At 54.8% G+C, this 22,048-nt stretch overlaps 3 protein-coding genes across 3 annotated transcripts; 2 read left to right on the forward strand and 1 right to left on the reverse strand.

Moving 5' to 3' along the window:
* Positions 1-1,199: 1,199 nt before the first annotated feature.
* On the reverse strand, positions 1,200-1,578 carry MIND_00409700 (uncharacterized protein; the record flags this gene model as incomplete). The annotated part of the gene is made up of 3 exons (XM_037360921.1): positions 1,200-1,213; positions 1,261-1,393; positions 1,456-1,578. The coding sequence occupies 3 exons, from the start codon at positions 1,576-1,578 to the stop codon at positions 1,200-1,202; spliced, it is 270 nt and encodes an 89-aa protein (XP_037221213.1).
* A 599-nt stretch (positions 1,579-2,177) lies between these two features.
* MIND_00409800 (uncharacterized protein) lies at positions 2,178-3,469 on the forward strand (the record flags this gene model as incomplete). Its single annotated transcript, XM_037360922.1, has 2 exons — positions 2,178-2,994; positions 3,045-3,469. The coding sequence occupies 2 exons, from the start codon at positions 2,178-2,180 to the stop codon at positions 3,467-3,469; spliced, it is 1,242 nt and encodes a 413-aa protein (XP_037221214.1).
* A 14,079-nt stretch (positions 3,470-17,548) lies between these two features.
* MIND_00410000 (uncharacterized protein) lies at positions 17,549-18,006 on the forward strand (the record flags this gene model as incomplete). The annotated part of the gene is made up of 2 exons (XM_037360923.1): positions 17,549-17,554; positions 17,608-18,006. The coding sequence occupies 2 exons, from the start codon at positions 17,549-17,551 to the stop codon at positions 18,004-18,006; spliced, it is 405 nt and encodes a 134-aa protein (XP_037221215.1).
* Positions 18,007-22,048: the final 4,042 nt, after the last annotated feature.

Here is a 22,048-nt window from a genome sequence, read left to right on the forward strand (position 1 = left end):
AGCGCTGAGCGTAGGCACCATGTCAATGCAGTGTAACACACCTAGATCATCAAGGATCTCCTTCAGAGTGTCGGTGTGGTGTATACGGCAGTTGTCAAGGATGAGTACGCTCTGTGTATCAGGATATGAGTTCATTTGCGGAATCTGAGGAAATGTCAGCAGTAGGTAAATGGTCACTGTAGCCACGCACTACATCCTCAATAATGAAGTCAAAAAACTGGGATGCATTCATTGAGCCCTCCACGATCTGCATTGCAATGTACCCATTCTTTGACATTGCTGCTGTCAACGTATAACGCTGGCCACGAACGAAGGGTGCGGCTAACTGTGCTCGTGTCCCTGCAGCAGAGCGGCCATGGGTACGAGTGAGAGTGCGCTCATCCTTGCTTGACTCATCAATAGCGACAAACTCGAGCCCGGTGCCCGAAAAAAGCTCTGGGTCCTGAATAAGCTCAATATGGTCGGACCGCCGTGTCTCGTCACGTTCCGCCGCAAGCCTCTGGAGAACCTTGCGTGTCAGCCCTGCACGCTCAAGTGTAGCCTGGAGGGCAGAGATGGAGATAGGAAGGTCATGGTAGATAGCAAGGAAAAACTGGAGCTCGCGCAGCATGACAGTTGCATCTTTTTTGAAGACCTCTTTGACGGCAGTCAAGACAGCAAGGCAGACAATGCGGGGGCGACCGATGAATGGGGAACGGGGCTTGCAGGGTGTTCCAAACTCCGCAAATATGCTCCGCCAGCGATACAGGCTGCTCGGGGACACGCACAACACAAAACAGATGTCCTCTTTTGCCCAACCAGCCTGCCAGAGGCGGAGAGCACACCGCTTGAGGTCTTCACTGATCCGGCGGTTGCCCATTGGAGGTATTAGGCTACCAGGACAGTCTACAGAGACGTGGAGATGAGCGCCGGAGTCAAAATGGGACGATTTCCTTTTTAGGAACACGTGCCAAAACGCGCAAAATTTTTTGTGACATTCTCATTACATTCAGGAACTGCTGTAAGGTTTCATCCCGCCGCAAGATAGTAGCCGGCTGCGCTAGCTACTGGTGGTCGTCTTGATGGAAAACGAGCAGGCGCGTTAACTGGCGGCGAACGCGCACATTAGAGGCATACTAGTAGGCGTTCTCAGGCGAGAGCTAAAGTCTGAGCAGGAGGGCATTCGGGATGTGCGTGCTGGCTGCGCAGTGCACGAGAGGTCATGGTCCACAGGCTCGTGTTTGTTGAGAATGCCAGCGTGAAGCGACACCGAGCACGCACCTTTCTCCACTACACCACACCACCCCGCAGAGTACTCTGCCATCCCCAGCGCCAGCAATCTCAACCTTCCTCCAAGTTCCGCGGTCGCGGCACTGGCTTCTGGTGGGATACCGAGTGGAAGCTGGCGTCGCACCTTCAAGTTGGTCCAAGTCAGAGCCAGGAATCCGTGACGCGGATATGTGCGGGACAACGCACCAGTGACGAGAAGAGCCCGTGCTGAAGGAAACAGGGCACCTCATCGCGTCGAGGGCGCCCAACGGAGCATACCCAGCGCTCACGCGCTCGTCGTCGTGGAGCGGAAGAACCGGTGATATCCATCTGTCACGGTGTTACGCCGAGCCGAGAGCCGATCAACGCTCACACGCTCTCTCAGCGCCTCCACGACGACGCGTTGCACTGGCCCGCATCCAGCGCGGTACTGGACGGATGCGCAAGCGGACTGGCGTGGGCCTTTGGTAAGCCTATGGCAGTGTTTTCAGCTGCGAGCCAGGCTGATTCGACGCGGGGCTGTTGTGAGGTGCGTAGTGCGCCCTTTTCGTGTGTAAGGTCGACTCATTTGCGCTGCAGTGAACGATGAAAGTGCCATCCGAGTCCAAAACAGGCCCGCCGGCGTCTTACAATGCGGTGGCCATGTTATAAGACGCGTGGCCAACGGTGGCCTCGGGCCCGGCGCCCCGCACCGGTCACGCCTTCTACGAGTCATGGCACATGGAAGAGCAACAGCGGTCCTCGACTGCAGCTGCTGCCCGCTGCGCCTTTTCCACTCATGTACAGCAGGTGCGAACGCGCTGCGGACCCATCAGCCAAGCCAGCATTCCCTGCCTTGAGGAGCTGGCCGCAACAGACACGGTCTCCCATTGAAACCCATTCTCGTGCGGTTCTTTTCATCCAGCAGTCATTCGACCTATTTATATGCAATGCCAATCAACACAGCCTGTGACAGCCTCCCTCCCTTCTTTCCGCTTGCCGTCATGACCTCCCCTCTCGACAAGCTTCCCATCGAGCTGGTGGATGCCATCGTCGAGTTCCTCCCTGCGAAGGCACTCAAGTCCCTCGCGCTCGCATCTGCGCTCTTCCGCCATCCGTGCCAGCGTTGTCTCTTCTGCAATGTCGCTATACGTCGACCGTTGCTGGACGTTATCCCCCAGACTGGGCCCCAGCCGCCTTCCCTGTCTGACTTCCCCACCTCTCCGCGTCTCCTCGCGAACATCGCATCCCTGACCGTGGCCTTTGCACGCGCTCATGGCTGGCCGGACGAGCCCGCCTTCAGCACCGCCTTATCGGCGATTGCCGCGCATGGCAATGTGCGGCGGCTAGCGGTGATGGGCACGGGACCGTGGGCATGGCTCGCTCCCGACACACGCGCGGCATTGCTAGCAATACTGAACGATGTCCAGTTGAGAACACTCAAGATGCACGACGTCCTCGCATTTCCGGCGGCGGAGATGTACCACTTGCTGTCGCGCGGCGTGGAAAAGACGCTCGTTCTGAGTGGCTGCACATACCGCCTTCACGAGGCTACCGGCTTGGACATGGGCGTAGCGCGTGTGCAGAGCTTGGTGCTTCGCAGTAACCTGGATGAGGCTTACGCGATGCTGGCCTCCACAGAAGCGCCTAGTCTCCAGAATATCACCAAGCTCAGCCTTCGACACGCGGATGTTGACCTGCGGCACAACACCCTCTTCAACTCGACGAGCATTGCTCACGGGCTCGTAGAGCTGACGCTCATCTGCTGTGCGTTCATGGTTGTTTGTTTCGGCATGCTAACATCAATTTGGCGATAGACACGTTGGATGCGCCAGGCGTCGTGCTCCCCGCCGCCCCGCGGCTGCAGCGCCTCGAAGTCCGCACCCATATGTCCTGGATCCTCCCGTACGGCGTGGCCCCGACCCTTGCGGCGCTCCCCAGCTCGCTGCAGCGTTGCGTGTTTGTGTTCACGCTCGCGATCTCCAACCCGCACCGCTTTTACCCCTCAGCGGAGCAGTATGCCCTCTTTGCAGCAGACGACAGCCGCGGCCCGCCATCGGCCGTGGCGGTAGAGCTCGTTGCGCGTGTCGTAAACGGACATGCTGGGGTTGAGCTGGATGTGGCGGATGAGGAGATGGTATGGGAGGAGTTCCAGGACGTTGTGCGAAGGGGATTCGAGGGAAGCAAGGCGCCTGTCGTGCGGAGGACCGTTGCGGAGTTGGATGGCTTCGAGGACGACTAGGTAATCGGTAAGGTCCAGCGCGGCGCAAAACTGGACGGAGTCGAAAGCGCCGCGCAGTGTTGCCAGGCTTATGCGCCAGGGAGCGAGCACATGTGCTTCCTCCTCTCCATATCTCCCTGCCTGCCTTATTGTCCCCCGTGCCCATCTTGGCTGAGTTCGCTCCGCGCAATCAGAGCCATACGCGCGTATGCAGCGTGTCGTTCAGGCACTAGGCGCAGCTAGGGCTCTAATACTACCGATCTCGTCATTCCAACACGTTCAGAAGAAGCGCAAGATAGCGCACCTGACATCCTTCCAACAGCTGGTCTTCTTCAGCCGCGGTGACCATTCCATCTAGGTACTAATCAAACACGTGAGCAAACAGGCCCTGGAGCCTATGACGTCTTACCTTGGGCACGGCCACACGTTCTCCCCGCCCCCGTAGACCCCAGGACGTTGCGCAAGCGGTGGAGGCTCTGGGCACATGGGCGTCGGGACGAAGAAGCGGATGAGGTGGCACGTGCGGCACCGCCTGGTCCGTGCGCGCCATGTCAATCACGCGCCAAGCCTTGCTTCCTTTTCCCCCACTCCCGGAGCGCGTCCTTGTGCTTGCGCGGCTCTGCAGCGGGCGCGCTTACTAGTTCTTGGCGCCGACGACTTGGAATGCTGGCGCGCTGCGTCAGGCGCCGACCCTCACGCATGCAAGCTTGGTGTCTATTCCGTAATACTCACTCTGCTTCAGTGGCTGTGCAGGTCTGGGTCCGAGTCACTCTCCGGACACCCGTGGGTTGACCCGTGCTCATCCCTACGAGTCGGCGCTATTGAAGTCTCATGTAGCGTCAATGCGGACGAATGGGGAGCAGCTGCAGTTAAGCAACTTGAAGTTTGTTGTCAGCCACCACCGCTGGGAACCGTCCCAGATGCGCACTGGGCTACACAGTGGAGTGTAATAGTGAAGATGGTGCGTTCGACGCGCGCCCTGGTTGTGAATGCTTGTTGAATGGTGCTATATTGCTTTTTCCTATAGGGCTACTAGGAGAGAGTTGTGCCAGTAGAAGAGGCCTCAGCACCACGTAGGACCACTCAGCCCATTTGCGCACGCTCGTGAGTCCCATCCCGGTTAGCACATCATCAACGGCGATGGCACTGGGAAAATCAAGTCAGGTGGCGCCCTGGCCGAATGGTGAGACTTTCAGGCTGAGCCGCCAAGAATTCTCACCGCTCTCGTGTACAAGGCCGTCAGCAGCACGCGCGGCCTACACAGCCTGCCGCAGGTCGCCGAGACGCATCGGCAAAGCTGTCTTCAGTTGCGGGGGCTATCCCGGATGTGTTCGGCGCACTCCCGTAACCTCTTCCGGCCGAAACGGCCAGGAGAGGGAGCGGGAGCGTGCAGCTCCAATCCATGAGAGTTTCAACATCAGGAAAAACCTCCTGGAGAAATCTTATGAAATTTCTGGAATTTTCAATGGGCTTTAAAAATCTAGAGAAATTTTACTGGATTCCACAAAATTTCTGGAAATTTCCAATGATTTCTGTAGCATATCAAATCAATAGTCAAATGAACACAAGACCAGGACGGAATATCATGCATAAGAAGGGTGAATGTTTATCTCTACAAGGTCTTATGCCTAGGGTTGCTATTTCAATTCTACACTTCAAAGTAACATTCAGATGGTTTCCAAGTCCGCCATAAAAGACCGGCCCTAAACGTATCATGTTGTTATGTCGTTGACAGATCTTTGATAGATTTGTTACATGTGTGTGACATCAAAAAAAAAAAATCGTACCACTCTTTCCTTTCCCCGCTCATGTTCCCTTTCCCTCTTCTTGAGCCTTTGCTCAGCGCCTTATCCCCCTCTCCAGCGCCCGGCAGCGCGCCGTGCAAGAGGCTGTGTGTTATCGTTGTTCCCATGTCCACGCGCCGTCAGCTCTGACATTGCGCCCTGAAGTCGGCCACCAAGCTACGAACAGCCTCAGAGTGGGCACCCTAACCTGGTACGCCCACTACTCTCCTCTCTGTGTCCTTCCGCTGACGGTTGCCCTAGCTATAACAGTCCTGCGACTGCCTATAGCTAGAGCGAGAGCAGATTATTGCCGCTGCCGCTGCTGGTGCCGCTGCCGCCCAGAACTACGCCGAGCAGGCCGTGGAATACATCCAGACCACTACCGCTATCTCGACCTCGAGTGGTGCAGCGAGTTCACGCACCCGCGCCACACCGTCATCTGGCACAACTTCCAGCGTACCGCCAGCCGCTTCGGCACATACACGGTGTGTCGCTGTCCTCTGCAGAGAAAGGCATCGCTGACCACCTACTAGTACGACTGCTCGCTCAAGATGCCGACCTTTGGGGATGTCGACCTGCAAAGGTTCCGCGAGGTTACGCTCTGCGCGGCCTTCTGGTTCGCGCCGCCCGCGGGCGCCAGATTGCAGGGCGGCGCACTCGTGTACTTGGCCTCACTGCTCACCGACATTGCCGGCACACAGTCGAGCGTCAACGGCCTCAGGGAGGTCCGGAACCTTGCGTGCGACGACCCGAACTCCATTCGAGGGCCATGTGTCGCGTGACTGCACTCTTCGAGGATGCCCGAATATAGGCAGCAGGAACAATTGGGCCATCCCCTATGGTATGTCGCTTCACACCGTTGTCTCGCGTTTGTGCTGACACCGGACAACAGGGCCTGGAAACCTGTGTGGGCATAGGGTGTGGTTGCTGGGATTTGATGACGCCGCAGGACTGTGTTGTAGACATAAAGTCGACCTCTTGTATTGTCGATAGGTCTTGAATATAATAGTGATATTGCTCTAATATGATTGCTCTAATATGATTGAAAGCCATGAAACAGCAGTAAAATGCCTGGAAATTTATGGGAAATTTAGGGGAAATTTACTCTAATTTCTCGAAATTTCTGGGGGACTAAAGGAATCCCAGAAATTCTGGAAATCAGAGAAATCAGTCAAAATTCAAGGTGATTTCGGGAAATTTCCTGAAATCTCATCAAATTTCTGGGGGAGGTTTTTCCTGATGAAGCCAAACGGGCAACGAACACTGCCTGTCGACAAGGCCCGGGGCCACTGGGCTGAATTCTGGCGCGTTCCGCCTATAATTCCTAGGGATACGAGGAGCAGCGTGTCTCTCTTTGCGTATAGATCTCGGGCAGAAGGACCGAGCGGCTGGGTCAGCGCGGACCTTCCTCCGTCTTTTCCAGCGTGTCGGCCCGCCTCCCGCACGTTTGGCCGGGGTCCCGACGGTGCCTCGTCATTCTCCGAGGGCAGGAGCGCACCTTCCGGTGTTCGCGATATGGGGGGAAAGGACAGGGTGTGCCTGCGTAAGTTTTTCGCGCAGGCGTTGACATCAATCTCTGACATCAGCACTCTTCTTTTCGTCTTCCCACCACTCGCCTGAAGCTGAAGGTCGACAACAGTCGTGCTGGACGGGTGCACGCGTGCGGGAGCAGAAGCTTGGGAGGGAGGGAGCCGCATTTTTGGAGCTAGGACATGGTGTGCTCCCGCGATCTTGCTCCCGCGAATGGACCTGCTGACGCATTTTTCTTCTGGACATTGTTTGCGCACGCCTGAAGCTTCCGCCCGGTAGATAAATCCTACAAGGATTCACTGCAGGAGTTCGGGAATAAACGGTGCCCCTTTCAATCCATTATACACCTAAAATCAGTGTACCAAAAAAAGAAAAGTTTTTATACCTCTATTTGCACCCAAAAGAAATTGTTCCAAATTTGCCTGCTTATATGAGAAATAGATGCTATAAACAGACTCAGTTTTGTCCCCCGGTTTGGGGGCAGATTAAACACCCTTTTCTAGACCAGCTTTTGCATCAAAATAGGGACCTAAAAATATGGTCCAGGGCCCTGATATATATCATATAAGTGAATATATGTGAATATTTTTGGTTCATGTTTTGATACAAAAACTGGTCTAGAAAAGGCTGTTTGATCTGCCCCAAAACCAGTTGACAAAACTGAGTCCGTTTATAGTATCTATTTCTCATATAAGCAGGCATATTTGGAACAATTTCTTTTGGGTACGAATAGAGGTATAAAAAAATTCTTTTTTTGATGCATTGATTTTAGGTGTATAATGGATCGAAAGGGGCACTGTTTATTCCCAAACTCCCGCAGGGATTGTTAAGCCAACGGGCATGATGATGGTAAATCACGTTTAACCTGTTCAAGTTAAACAGTGTTAAACGGAATGAGAAACAGCCCAAGTGGGACCACAAAAATGACACCACTGGGAGTTGAACCCAGGATTGCCAACACACACATGCCAGGGACCACAAGTCCAAGAGGGCATAAGAATGTGCCCCATCTATCAGCTGACTGCATAGGATGTTTAATGACTTTAAATCGAACTACATAGCATTTTTTGTCCTTTAACCACAAATAAAACTAATTAACAAGCACTTTGCTGTCTTACTGCTTGTTTATCATGCTTGCTACAACTGATAACTACCTATTTACTGCTGTAGTAAAAAGGTCATCCTCTTTTGCTCTCTTGGCTTGGACCCATTGAACCAAATTAGCATTGTCCTAAAGCAAATCATCATGTCCAGCCTTTTTGATATACACCTCTGTATCCTGGGCCATCCGTTGGTACATAGCAGCTTTCTGTTTTGCATATGCACAGTGTCCAGGATATGTCACAGACTTGGCTAATTGCATCCAAGTGTCCTCCATTTTCAAAAAGCTCCGGCGGACACGAAGAAGTTCTGCTATTTTTTGTTCAACTTGTTCCCTCCACCGAAGCATTTCTGCCTCAGCTCTAAAGCATTGAACACGATCTCCTATATAAATATTTAAGTATTTCTTATCCAAAAACGAATAATTGAATAGATACCTTCCTGTGACCATTCTTCAAGTTCAGTGTCTGACATTTTTGTTAATTTCCCCAACTGCCAGATCCATCCATTGGGACATTCATCTTTTGAGGTTAAGCTCTTTTTTCCAGTTTCTCCCTCATCATTGGCTGTTGTATGGTGCTTCCCGCATCACGGTCCACATTAGCTGCTCTGCGGAAGCCCAAGGGCAAGTCAGCAGCCGCTCCGCCGCCGCTTGATGACGTGAATGTACCCACCCCACCATCCTCGCGTTCCGCATCGCCAGCAGTGGTGCTTCCCACGTCCACGTTGGCCGCTCTGCCAGTGGGGAACCCCAAGGGCAAGTCGGCAGCCGCTGCCAGTGCTTCCAAACCGCCGCTCGGGCTGCCCATAAACCAGCCCACGTTACTATCACCTTCGACACCCCCTTCACGACCCTCGTCTCCCACTGGGGCACTCGCACAGGCCGCCTTCATTCAGAAACCGGCGGAAATCGCCCCGCTGCCAGTGAGCACTGCTGTTGTTACGCCGGCGCCGGCACGGCCTCGAAAGGTGCTTACGAAGCGCAAGGCTGGCGAAACCGATGACAATTCACTGGTCACCAGCAAGCCAGCAAAACGCGCACGAGTTGTTCCGCTTCCTGGGCCGGCGGTGTAAGTCACCATACTTCCATTTGGCTTCATTACTGATCGTTTTGCAGCGCCGGCGGGCAAAACTTGATGGGGTATTATTCTATCATTTGTGTTTATCAAGCTCATAAGGGTTGCAGTGCTGGTTTAATGTGTTGTTTAACAGGAAACTCCAGGTGGGTAAGTTTGAGTTTGGAACCCGATTATTACTGATCTGTGTTTAACTAGTTAAATGTGTTAAATTCTCCTTTCCCTTGGTAAGTCAGCCTGCTCACTCTGTTTCTGTTGAACTCATATATGTTTAACAGGATTTTCCAGTCTGGTAGTATTGTAGCACATATTGCATTAATTAACAGTGTTAAACTTGATTTACCATCTTCATATTGGATTGTTTATCAATCCTTGTAGGGTTACTGCCCGGTATCGGCCTGCTGCCCAGCTGGGATGGATCTGCGCTCCGCAGCTATGCCGTGCCGTTATCGTCAACGGGTCTTTCTACACCTGCACTATGCCGGTGGGTTGTGACCATCCATGAAGCCTTTTTGTTCTAACTCCGCGCTGCGTGAACAACCTCTATACCAGGGCCCTGGCAATGTTCGTGCGCGGGTGCGCGGCAAGCTTTCGTGACCTGTCAAACTGCACATTAGCCGATCAATCCGTGTCGGCGTTAGCGTCTTCCACTTACGATAACAAGAGATCGGCCAAGTCGGCAACGCTCTTTCCGTCGGAGTCTGATCGGAGTCTGAAGACATCGAGTGAACGACTGGGTGGGCTATTGTTGGCATGGCTGCTACACCTTTTCTGTGTGTCCACCGACAGTCCACGTATTATTCATTCTGCGAATCTAACAGTGTGACGATGCCAGTGCGACGCCGCGCGTTCAAACACGGTGCAGAGCATTTCATCTTTTTCATTTTCTCGGTCCCCTAGAGCATCTGGATCCATTCTTTCGATGGTTTCTAGAAATTCATGCATCCATCATTGGAATGTTAAAGTATCTAGCCTTAATGATATATCCCACTCTTGGACCATTGATGTAGTCCGAGTCTACCTCAGCATATCATATCAATCATCTTGCCGATTGGTGCTACTTACCATCCTGAATTCAGTCCAACTTTAGCCCTAGAACATAATCCAGCCTAATACCAGAGATTTGGAGACCAGAGTTGCCTAGCAGTACTTTCAATATTGGTATGGCATTGTCAGTTAAGTCGGTGCTTTGCCTCGGAAACAGTAAAGAGGGCACTGGCAGTAGGATAATGTAGGTTGAAGATAGGTCCAGTATCAATTTGGACAAGGAGGCCACTGGCACTCTTTGGTGCAAGCCACGAAGACGCGGAGACTGATGTATGGACTTGAAATGAAGCTAGATAGTAGAGCATAGTGTAACAATTAAATGTTCCATTCAAATATTATCTATGCTATTTTGAAGTATGCGAATTCTCTTCCTTCCATATACCAACATACATCGGATATGCAGACGCAAATGCGTCGAAGTGGTCTCTTGCATAATCTCGGATTGGTGTTACCGTTCCATCAACCACGATTTCCCAGTCCAAGTCCAGCTTTCTCCCGCGCATTTTAGCTGATTTCTTGCGTTTGGTCGATGGCCCAGCGGACGTCTCCCCTTCGCGTTGACGTTTCGTAGTTGTCTCGGGAAGCGAACGCCGATCGACCACTGGTTGGATCGCTCGCGTTGAGCGTCGCACAGCAGGGACATCAACGACGACGTCCAACGTTGGCCCTTCGACCGGGTCGCCTGCTCCATGTTCGACTTGCGCAGGAGCTGCCGGCGGAACGACCAGAGCTTCCTCACTCTCCTGGACGAAGTCCAGGTAGTGCTTGGTTTGGGCGTTGATGCGAGGTCGACCGACGCGTCCAGATGAGTTAGACTGCCAGATTTGTTAGTACCTTGACTCGAGTCACCAGGGAACACACCTTCGCTTCGGCCTTTGCCTTTGAAAGCTTTGTTTTGGCAAGATGGACCTGTTTCTCGCATACCTTCACCCTATCTTTCGCATCGGTTGAGGGATGAGACTAGGAACAACAATAGAGTCAAAGAGGGAAGCTGACTCGGAGAGCATGGGCACTAACCTTGGCAGCGAGCCTTGCCTTCTTTAGCTCAGACTTCGCCTCTGCCACGCTAACTACGCGCATGCGAACCTTCGAATCGATGAAGCGGCTTCGACGAGTTTTTTCGGATGCGGACAGTCGACGATTATAGCGGCTAAGGTATCGATGAGCGACGCCGTTGTATGCATTTCGCGAGTCGCCAGTGCGGTCCTCTTGCTGAAGCTGAGCCTCAATGGATGCATCTAAAGCTTCATACCTGTAGTGATATCAGCCTCAACAAGTGTCTCGACGCTGGAATACATACTTTTCCATTGATTCGATGACGCTCATCTCCACACCTGTCTGGATGTTATTCCATCGATGCTGGCCTTCACCCGCATTCGTGTTTGGCTCGAGGAGATCCCAGTCGGCGCCAATATTTGAAAGAAACTGTATCAAAGCCGGTCGAAGCCAGCAATGCATCGTCTTGTGGTTGTACCATGCTGAGAACGTCAAATTTGGAACCAGAAGACCGAGTTAGTCTACTTACTTCGAATGCGACCCGTCGGATCAGCTACCCCATTGAGCCACAACTCAAAGCTATCGAGTTCCGCCTGATTTTTGACGTGACGAAGCTCGCGTAGTCGGTTGCGAGTATCTTCGGAGAGGTGTTTCAGATCGTCAATACCACTGAGGAGACAATTAGCTGCTGCTAGTCGAAACTCGAGACCGAAGGTAACAAACCGATTGAAATGAACACTGCAGATGCGAAGCACGTACGATAGTGCCGCTTCTGGAGTGCCAATCCGTGCTTGAGACTCGGGTGTCAACTCATCCCACAGAGCAGCAGCAAATCCGAGAAGCGGTGCTGCCTCCATATCGGAGAGTAGTCCCAGGATTTTACCCCCTCGGTGGACACGCTTGAAACGAAGGGGCTTGCCCGTGAGCTCGAAAACCAAGCGGAATATTTCGGACCAAACGAATTTGAAAGCAGCTTCGTCATGGACCTCCATCCAGACTCTGAGGACCGTGATAACTACGAGTGTTCAATGCGGGGAAGGGGAAGCAAGATCGAGATGAAACATACCCCGAGCATATTTAGCAATCCATCTATTCACTTCAAAGATCTGCATATCGACCTTCTTTACCGGCTTGAATGTAGTATCAACATCGAGAGCGCGCAGGTCATGAATCCGCGTAAGGAGAGCTGCATTGGCACCGACAATGATGCGCTTTCCGTCTCGATAACTCATGCTATGAATATATCGCTTTTGTGGGTCAGAAATGGATTGTTGTCGGGCGACGTAGGTGGCGATTTCTGGCAGGAGTTAAGATGTGGAAGGATATATGCCCTGCCATACCTTCATCCACGGACTCTCCTGTTTGCGACTCTTTTTTGACCTCACGCAAAAGTCGGTTCTTCAGGGCCGTACTCATCAAACTTGAATGATATAGGCTCGGTGTCGTTCCGAGCAGTGCTTTCGTGCTTGGCGCTTTTGAGGAAAAGATGAGAAACGAGTAGAGCAAAGTAATATTAACAAGTACCATTCTCCAGCTTGGCTACAGTTGCACCAGGTCCAAATATACGAGCAGCCTCCTTGTATTTATCCTTCACGGTACGTGGACACTTGGTCCCGATCGCCGTTGGGTGCTTATGGTACGTTTTGGGCTCGGGAAATGCAATAGCCGTACGTATGACGTCCCAATACCCCTCCTTATCCGCATATTTACGCTCCAGAGGACAGAAGAATGTGATTTGAGCTTTACATTCGATTTTGGCGAGGGGTGCAACGAACGGGTGTCCGTCTTTCGAATGATTAAAGTCTGGATTGATACACTCAGCGACAAACCAAGACAGCAGCGGGAAGCTTACCGCAATGTGTCAATGCTGCTGTCTTTGTCCGTACGCTCAGAATCCCCGCACACACTTCCTCCTCATCCTCCTCCTCAACAATCGGCTCCCCTCGTTTTGCTCGTAGGAAGAGATCCTCGTCGACCAGAATCGGGTGGGTTGAGTGGCTGAAGCTAGGTGCGAGTGGAGCATTCGCATTAGTGCACCTCAGGGCATGGTCTTTGCCGTTCGTGCGCTGAAAAGCAATCAGCATTCATCAGCAAGACAGAGCTTGGAGTCTTGGACACACCTGTGCGAGGCGTCGGACATCGCGAGCCATCTGCGCAAATGGCCCGGCATTGCAACTTCTCGATAGCACGAAGAGCACTGTATATAAACCATGTTAGCCACGCAATACAATGAAATAGAACACGCACCTTAGAACTTGTCCGACCAGGGTGTCGTCCTGGCGCTCCTGTTGACGAAGCTTTGCGTCAATGAGCTCGGTCTGAAGGTTCGGATCGAGCGCGCGTCGTGGCTTGTTGATGAACTCAGGGTTGAAAGAGGGACAAACCCACACGCCTCTGCACACGGGCGTCGCTCGCCGACAGGCAATCTTCTCATCAACGTCCCGGCCCCAGAAAAACCCCGACAGATACTTGTCGACATCGCTTTGTCTCCCGGTCGACGACGTGAAAGAATGTGCACACTGAGAAAAGCAATTAGCTTCAATTAGTTGACAGCAGTGCACTTACCAGATTACGGAAAACGTTGTCGACAGTCATGCTGGCAGGGAATTCATCTGGGACATGGATAATAAACGCGGTCGCTCTTGCTGCCTCGAAATGCGGTAGCTCGGACGGCATGCCGGGGACGCGCTCGAGTCGGAAGAACTTCTTCTGAGACGAGAGGTTGACGCCTTCGGGGAATTCGACCACCTCCGACCAGACCCCTTCGTCCAGCCATACTGTATCTGACGGTTTCCACTCGAGACGGTCAAATGGGCCAAGGTCAGTTATGTTGAGCACCCCGTGCTTTTTTGTATGTTTTTGTTTCCGTTGAGATGGCCTCGTGGTAGCGGGATGTAATGGAGCGGACTGTGGCGAAGCCTCGACCGAGATCCTACAAAATAGTCAATATGCGCTGGCAAAGAGAGAAGAACACTCACACTGGCGCTCTTAACGGCTCGTCTTCCTCAAATATGAGTGGGGTAGCGTTCCATCTGCAACAATGAATGTAAGCCAAGAACAGAAACGCATGGATAATCCGACTTACAAAGCTGCATCCTCAGGATCAAGAGCCGCCAGTCCAGGCCGTCCAAAGTCGATCGAAGCGGCTGTCGAGGAGGCGGACGACGGAGGTCTACATTCAGGCATCAGCGAAAGCAGCTTGGAATGCAAATAAAGCACATACCGCGAGCGTGGAGGGTCGTAGACATCTGTTGAAGGCGTTGACATTCGGGAAATGGGAGTCTGAGGCGTCGAGCCGGCGGAAAGAGGTATTGCACTACAGGTAACAAGTGAGATATCGTTACGCGACCAGGATTTGGAGACAAACCTGCTATATATCGTCGAGTGAGTGAAAAGACAGCTAGAGAAGATTAAAAACCACGACTCACAGCCAATCCTGCATATCCGACGCATGAATCGGTCCAGCATCGGATTCTCGACTCGTATGAAGAATGGTAGACCTGCTACCCGTCAGTTTAGTTGATAATGTGTCTATTTTAGCTTACCAGTCGCACCAGTCGTCGCTTACAACGCTCGTCGCTCGGCCTGCATGATAGCTGGAAGAAATTGAGGGGGCAGTATCACTCATGGCAGCGAGACTCACTTTTGTGGGGTGTCGACGTCAAATTTTGCCATGCCTCCGCCCAAATGGCCTATTCCGGGGTCAAAATGCGTCGACCAGTCAGGTCCGCCGGAATTTGGATTGGTCCAGACAGGTGTCGATGTCGGGGGATAAGGAAGTGACGGTGGGATTGTTGGGGCATGATTCCATCGAGGATCGTTGGCCTGAATCAAGCGCGTGGGGTATCCCGTTGCGGATGGCAGTGACATGGAAGATGATGCCATGGCGGTATCGACAGAATCTGTTGGATAGAACCTGTTCTGCGGGTCAGTATGCGGGAGAGCAATATAAACGGCCACGCACGGTGAATGACCCCTGTCCTCGCCGTTTCCGCCGCCAATTCCTCCGCTGTTCACCCACTGCTGCCCGCCGTCGTCCATTGAGGAGCCATACGCCTCCCAGAAGGAATCGTACATGCCCTATGGCGAGTCAGGCCGATGGGGGAAGGTGTTTGGAGCATGTACTCACCGCGTTTGACACGCTAGACCGGCGTCGTCGACGTTGCGAGTGGTGGGGATGGAAAGAGATGACGGAAAAGAAGCAAGCGGCGATCAGCCACGTCACGTCTGACGGACGCGTGACTGGCCATTCTGGGAAATTTCCGATGATGAGCGGAACTCACGAAAGCTGACCGTGAGCCGATGACAGCTCCGCCGACAGCCATCAACCTCACGAAAGTCGACACTCGGCAACATAGCTCACGAAAGCGCTCATCAATCTCACGAAAGCTTCCCATCAATCTCATGACAGCGTATCGCGCGCCCGCGCACGAACATTACTATTACCCGTATACCAGCCGCGGCCGATAGGTGACGGCGAGCGTGCTGCTGGTGTTGTATGTGAAGGCAGTCGTCGCAGGTAGTGTGTAGGAAGGTGGAGGGACAGAGGGAGGGTCTTGCTGGATAATGTGAGCTGTTGTATCAGGCAGAGGCAGTCGCGTACCTTTTGAGGGAATGTACCGAATCTAGACCTGCAGGGTACATCGTTCTCGATTGAATCAGTGTTGCAGCCGTGAGATCGCAGGGGTGGGATCGGTGGCTCGTGAGTATGACGCAGTGAAGGAATGAGCGCAAAGTGGAGCCGTAAATAGCTGGTAGGAAGTGGGTCAAATGGGTAGGAGGAATAATTGAGAAAGCCAACCACGCACCTGCTCGGCCCCAGTGCCGTCCGCTGCCCTTCTAACCCCGGTCCCTCAGAGTATACCCGACACAAATGCGCAGCGCGCGAATGAGTCCGCCGACTCGAATTCTTGAGAGGGCCCGAGGGTGAATTCACCAGTCAGGCCAAAGCAGCATTTTCGCGTACTCGAATAGTCCACCTGCTATGTAGTGAGCGCGGAGCTCCTAAGCACACAGGGCAACTTGAAGACTTAAGAGTAAGACGCACCGTTTGTCCTCGGCCGTCATGCAGCGCTTCAGGGAAAGCGAAATGCACCCGCCCGGGCACAGTCGAGTCCCGTCGTGCCCTCCTCCTCCTGGTCATTGTACGCGGACGACGGACATGGAGGGAGAGGACAAGCGCTGTGATTGCCAATTGGTCAGTTGACGACAGGTTTTCTCTTCTCCCGCTCACCAATCTCTCGGTCAGGCTGCTCTCTGCCTCCGCGCTCCTCATCCTCTGCCAGACCTCGAGCTGCGTACGCTGCCGACCGTTAACATTCAGCATCATTGTCGCGGGCACAAACAAGCAAGCGGGATGAAGGGAAGGTGAGCGAAATGGCACACCCTGCGCAGCGCCACCAAGTGCGTGGCCCAAAAGGACCGTCTTACCGCACCCCTTACACATACAGAGCCGCTTGGGCATCGGTCGCGTACAGCGCTGGATGCGGGCACCTCATTCGAGGTCGTCGTGGCAGCTGTGAGCGAGCGTGGGACCGCTGATCGGACATCGGCGCGAAAGTCACCGCGTGACGCAGCGATGATCCGATTTCTGGCTTTGCTCTTGACGACCACGAGCATCGAGGCAGGCGCGACGGGCCATGTGCCTGGCTGGGCGGAACAAGATTGTCGGGCGTCAAGCGTCCACCGGTTTCACCTTGAACCGGTTCTCGCACCCCCTGTTGTTGCCGGATACAGGCCAGGAGCCGCGTGTCCTGTGTAAACAAGTCAAAATGTCAGCAAGCGCGTTCGCTGGAGCGAGGTCATGGGAACGGAACCGGAACGACGGTGGGAAGCGGATCGAGCGGGGCTGGGTGGGGAGGTCCCGGGAGGGCAGCTGTCGCTGAGCGTGCTATTGTGGGGGATTGTGCCTGAAACCAAGGAATGTTCGTGGTGTTCACGGTGCGTTATCGACCAGCATGGCTGTACCGCCCATACTCACCCATTTTCGCAGGCAAAGCTTTCCTCTTTCATCTCCACAAACACCTAATCATCGTCGCCCCCGGGGTTCTGCCAGTGTACGGACGATGCAGTTATACAAGGCGCTTAGCTTGGACGACCACGACCGACGCGAAAAGTCGCTTGTCTCTCGTAAAACAAGCCCACAGGCGTTGAAGGTGTGGGGCGACTCTTCTGAATAGCTTGGGAGAACCAAAGGTGCGCTTTCATCTATGTTTTCCATGCCCAGCTCAGTTCTTGCAGAAAGCGCCAAACGAGACACTATTCCCCCATCGTTCTCCACTCCTCAAACGGTCCTCTCCACTTTCGTTTCCCGCTCTTCGTCTACACAGTCGCAACACTGACAAACGCGGCAGGCCAGTGCGCCATCCAGAAGAGGCCCGCTGCGCCATGCTGCCCGCGTCTTACAATGTGATGGCCATGTTATAAGACGCGTGGCCAATGGTGGCTGCGCCCTTCTCGTGCCTGGCGCCCCCCCCACCGCTTGCCTCAGCCATGACCTCAGCCGACTTCTTTTGGGGACATTAATCGGGTCATCGCGCGCGTGCAGAGTACTTATTGATACTAGTATGCAGGTGCGTGCCAGCTTTCTCCTTGTTTCTATCGCTGACTGAGAGACTCTGTCTAGCGTCCTCTGTCTAGCGTCCTCTTTTGGCGTCCTGTCCACACCGTCCGCCATCCGGACACGCAAATGCAAATCTCCCCACTAGCAGAACGAACAGGTATATCCCCCTCAGGCTCGCTCCAAGGAACCCTCCTCCTCCGCCTCCCGTCCTCACCAAACCTACGCCTCGCTCGCCACCAAGCCAGGGGGCCGCACACGGGGAAACTGCGCGGGCCGGGGGCGCGAGTGCTTACGCTCGAAGACACCGCACTCGGTGCAGACAATCTTCCCGACAGAGAGCCTGCTGCGACGCCACGTGTTGCTTTCCGTCGTCCAGCAGTTGAAGCAGCACGGGCGGAGCGTGGCCCGGACGGAGGGCGGGGGCGGCGCAGGCGGAGGGCAGTGGCGGCGGGTTGTCGCTGAGTGTGCCGGGCAAGTGTTGCTCCAGGAGCGGCGGCAAGTGCGCGTCAGCGTGGTTGGGTGACATGTCAAGTTGTCAACGGGTGTTGAGTCATCAAGGCGAGGGATACATACATGCTCTGAGACTGCAGTGCAAGACATGCTAGATCTGGGGAAGAGCAGAGGGAAAAAGGGAGTGTAACTTCGCAGGTATATACGCTCAGTTGGCGCGACCGCGGCCCGCGGGTACTTAATCTTTATCTTCTGATCGGAAGTTGGGAGATGCAACACCCAATCTATTGTTTCCTTTCGTTATCACTGCTATAAGTTGTCAGAGTGAGCACTATGATCTATCGGGTGCCAGTGGCTTACATCTTCCCTACCCATTGATATTGAATCTGATGTGGAGACGGACCACGTGCCGACATGTGGTCCGTGCGCGGAAAGGCGGGTAACAAAAATTTCGCATCAATCCGCGCCTTTCCTCTAAACCACGACCACGACGCCACGCGTGCTCTCCGCACAGGACCCCTGTCCCTCCCGAGCTTATCCTCAGGTTTTCCCTTACCGCCCTCCCGTCTCGCCTGTCGACTTGCCGCTCCCCGTTATCGGCACCACCAGCGGCTCTACGCCCGCTGGCCACGCTGGGCCCCGTGGCGTTGCTTCCGCTGGGCCCGACAGCGCTGCCCCGCCCCTCTGCCAGCCGGCGAGGACCCCGTGGCGGCTCGCGCTGCTGCGGGGGGACGTCGTCTGGGCCCTTGTGGCCGGCGCTCTGAGTTGTCGCTGCTGGGGGTCTCCGTGGGTGGCGCGGTGCGACGAGGCAGGGGGCGGGCGCTGCTCGGTCCGGCGGGGCTGTGCCCGGTCTGGCCCCCGGAGTACGGCCCGTCTGGGACCACAGCGCTGTCTCGCACTGTTCCTTCACTGGATCCGTGTAAGTTCGGTATTCCCGTCGATGGGCGGGCGGGCGGTGCATCTCCGCGTGGCGCACGGGGCCCCAGCGCGCGCGGCTCCGTGTACACATTTGAATTCGTCCGTCGTCGTGGCACAATTTTTCATGTTTCTTTCCCCGTCTCGGCGGGTTTCATGGTTGTAGTGTGCAGTTGGAAAAGGTGTGTCTGCCCTCTGTTGTGGACCTACTCAATGGCGCTAAGCCCCTGTCAGTGTTCCTCCAAATCGAAGCATCTTAACGTTGTCTACTGTACACTGGCAAATGAAATTCATCCTCCCCATATCTCCTGGCTGCGCCCTGGAAGTTTCTCGTGATCGCGCGGCTATGTTCTCCGGAGTATATCCCGATTTGTGCCAGTGTTGAAAAGCCGGCGACTCGAAAAACCTAAAACCTATCTCCAGTATACTCACTCAATCCGAATTGAACTTGAACGGAGGAGCTTGCCCGCGCAGCTTGCCACTGTCGTAAGAGGGAGAGGAGCGCGGCCACAGGAGGCCCAAGACGCAGGGCGTCCACCGCCGTTGGGTTGGAAGGCACTGGCAAGCATTCTGCGCGGCAACGCTTCCAGTTGATCGCTTCCCGCGGACCGTGGTCGTCGGCTGACTCATCACTCACATCTTGCTTCTCATTCTCATGGACGACCCGCCCTTCCCCCGCGAGATCGAGCTGCACATCTTCCGCGAGGCGAGTCGACAGGGTGTCTGCGTCTCGAGGGGGGAGCTCTCCTCGTCCGAGACTAACAGCATTCTCAACTCCACGTGCGCTTGGGGCGACGTCTCGGGCGCGCTGGGCCGCTGTGACACGTCAAGAGGTGTTCAGTCATCAAGGCGAGGGATACGCACATGCTCTGCGGGGCAGGACATGTTCGATCTGAGGCTAGGCCCGGGAGAGGTGGCGGTTGGCGGAGGAAGAGCAGAGGTAAGAAGCCAGCGTTCGCAGGTATATACGCTGGACAGGCGCAACCGCGGCCCGCGGCAAAGTGTCTGATCGGAAGTTGGGAGATGCAACACCCAATCTATTTCGGGCGAGCGCCCGCGTGCCGTGATAGTATTGCTATCCCAAACTCCACCCATAATCCCTGACACGAAGCTCTGCCTCCCTGTGGTCTCTGTGTCCATCACCAGCCGCGACAGCGCTAGCGCAAGGTCGTCACCGCCCTGTTCTGCGTTGGGCTGACTTGAACTTGAACGGGAAGAACCACGAGCGCGTCATACGCAGTGAGAGAATGCCGAAGAGTGAAGCGGTGCCTACTTCCTTGCCAACTTGAGTGCCCCGGGCCGCTTGGTCGCCAACGAGTTGCTCCAAACGAGCAACGGAACACCGCGCCACTTTCAAGGTCCTAGACGAGGAGAAGAAGCTCGTACAGTCCGACGCGCAGATGAAGAAGGGCGTTGGCGAGATCCGCCGCGTGTCCTCGGACTCGGTCGTGTCCGGCACTGCTTTGGGGGGGGTCCGGGCGGGAACAAGCAGCAGCCAGAGGTAGGTCGCATGAAGCGCAAGCGGGGGACTCGGAAGAAGGCCGCTGAAGAATGGGCGTGGTAAACCCAGCCCGAACTTGAATAGAACTAAGCAACTGAAGCGTCGCAGTCGCCCGCCCAGTGCTAATGACTAGATATGTTTATCAGTTTATCTCTACGCAAGGAGCACGGCAACGCACCAGTTGCCAGCCACGCACCGCAGTGAAATTCTCTCCGTTCTAGCACCGAGTCCCGAGACCCAGCAAAGCGCGGAATCCGTGACGCGGATATGTGCGGGGACCACGCACCAGTGATGAGAAGGGCCCGTGCGCGTCGGGGCCGGCCAACGGAGCGCACACCCAGCGCTCATTTGCGCGTCGTCGTGGAGCGAAAGACGGAGTGATACACATCCGTCACGGCGTTACGCCGAGCCGAGAGCCGATCAGTTGCTCACACGCTTGCTCAGCGCCTCCACGACGACGCCCAATGTAGCGCGCGCATCCAGCGCGGTACTTCACGGATGCGCAAGCGGCCTGGTATGGGTGTCTGGTGCGTGTATAGCCTTGTTTTCAGCTACAATCCGGGCTCATTCGCTGGAAGATTGCGCCAAACTCGGACTTGGCTGGGACGAGCTGTTAACGACGGAAGACAAGAGCGGGTGGCGATACCCACGGAGACTAGCCGATACGTGAACGCAGGTGCGTGGCTCACTGTCCTTGCATTTTCTCAGCATGCCGACCTGCAGCAAGTCGCGCTGTGATGACGAAAACGGGAAACGACAACGACGACCAGCTGTCAGTGGGGGTACCCTCTCCAAACCAGTGCAGATTGCTTGCGACACCTGTACTCCGGCGCTATATCATATGTGTGTGGCTTGAAGCTCTGTCGCGTGCTATCACTTGCAGACATGACGGCTGAAACAGCGGCCTCGACGCTAACTGCATATCACCACTGACTAACGCGAAAACCAGAGGGTTTGGAAGGACGATACCGGTGGGAAGTATGGACTCCAGTTGGCATGATGGTAACGAGGCGCTCGCGTAAGCCCAACATTGTTGTAGCAGAACCCTGATAACGCACCTTAATGTATCTTTCCCATCGAACAGCCGTTCTCCCCAGTTTGATATAGACAGGAGGATAAGTCAGCCAGCTGTGGATGCCGCGACAAGGCGCCCCACGGGCCACAGCCCGCCCTGTCAATAGACAAGGGCCGCAGCACCGGGTGCCGACCCCATGATGCCCAGCACATGCTAGACGATATACCTGAGCGCCGTACACCTGTTGTTTGCGCCGTCGACCCCAGGACGCACAGCCCGCAGCGGAGCGGTGGGGCACATGGACGTCGGGACGAAGAAGCGATTGACGTGGCACGTGCGGCACCGCCTGGTCCGTGCGCGCCACGTCAATCACGCAGATCTTCGCGTTCCTTCCTTCCTTTCCCCCTCCGCCCCGCCTGATACTCCGCGCCACGGTCTTGCTAACACACGGGTAACGGTGTCGCTTTCGATAGTGTGTGAGCCAACTGCGCTCGTGTTCCAGGCTGACGCGTTCCAGGCTGACGAGTACCCGCATTCTTTGTCCGGCACAACGACACCCACAATGGGCCCGCCTTTGCTGCCGGCAATGATAGCGGAGTGCCGACAAGAAGGTGTAAACGGTG

The sequence above is a fragment of the Mycena indigotica genome (assembly GCF_014461135.1).
Source record: "Mycena indigotica strain 171206Taipei chromosome Unknown Mind.scaff0004, whole genome shotgun sequence".
Taxonomy (NCBI): domain Eukaryota; kingdom Fungi; phylum Basidiomycota; class Agaricomycetes; order Agaricales; family Mycenaceae; genus Mycena; species Mycena indigotica.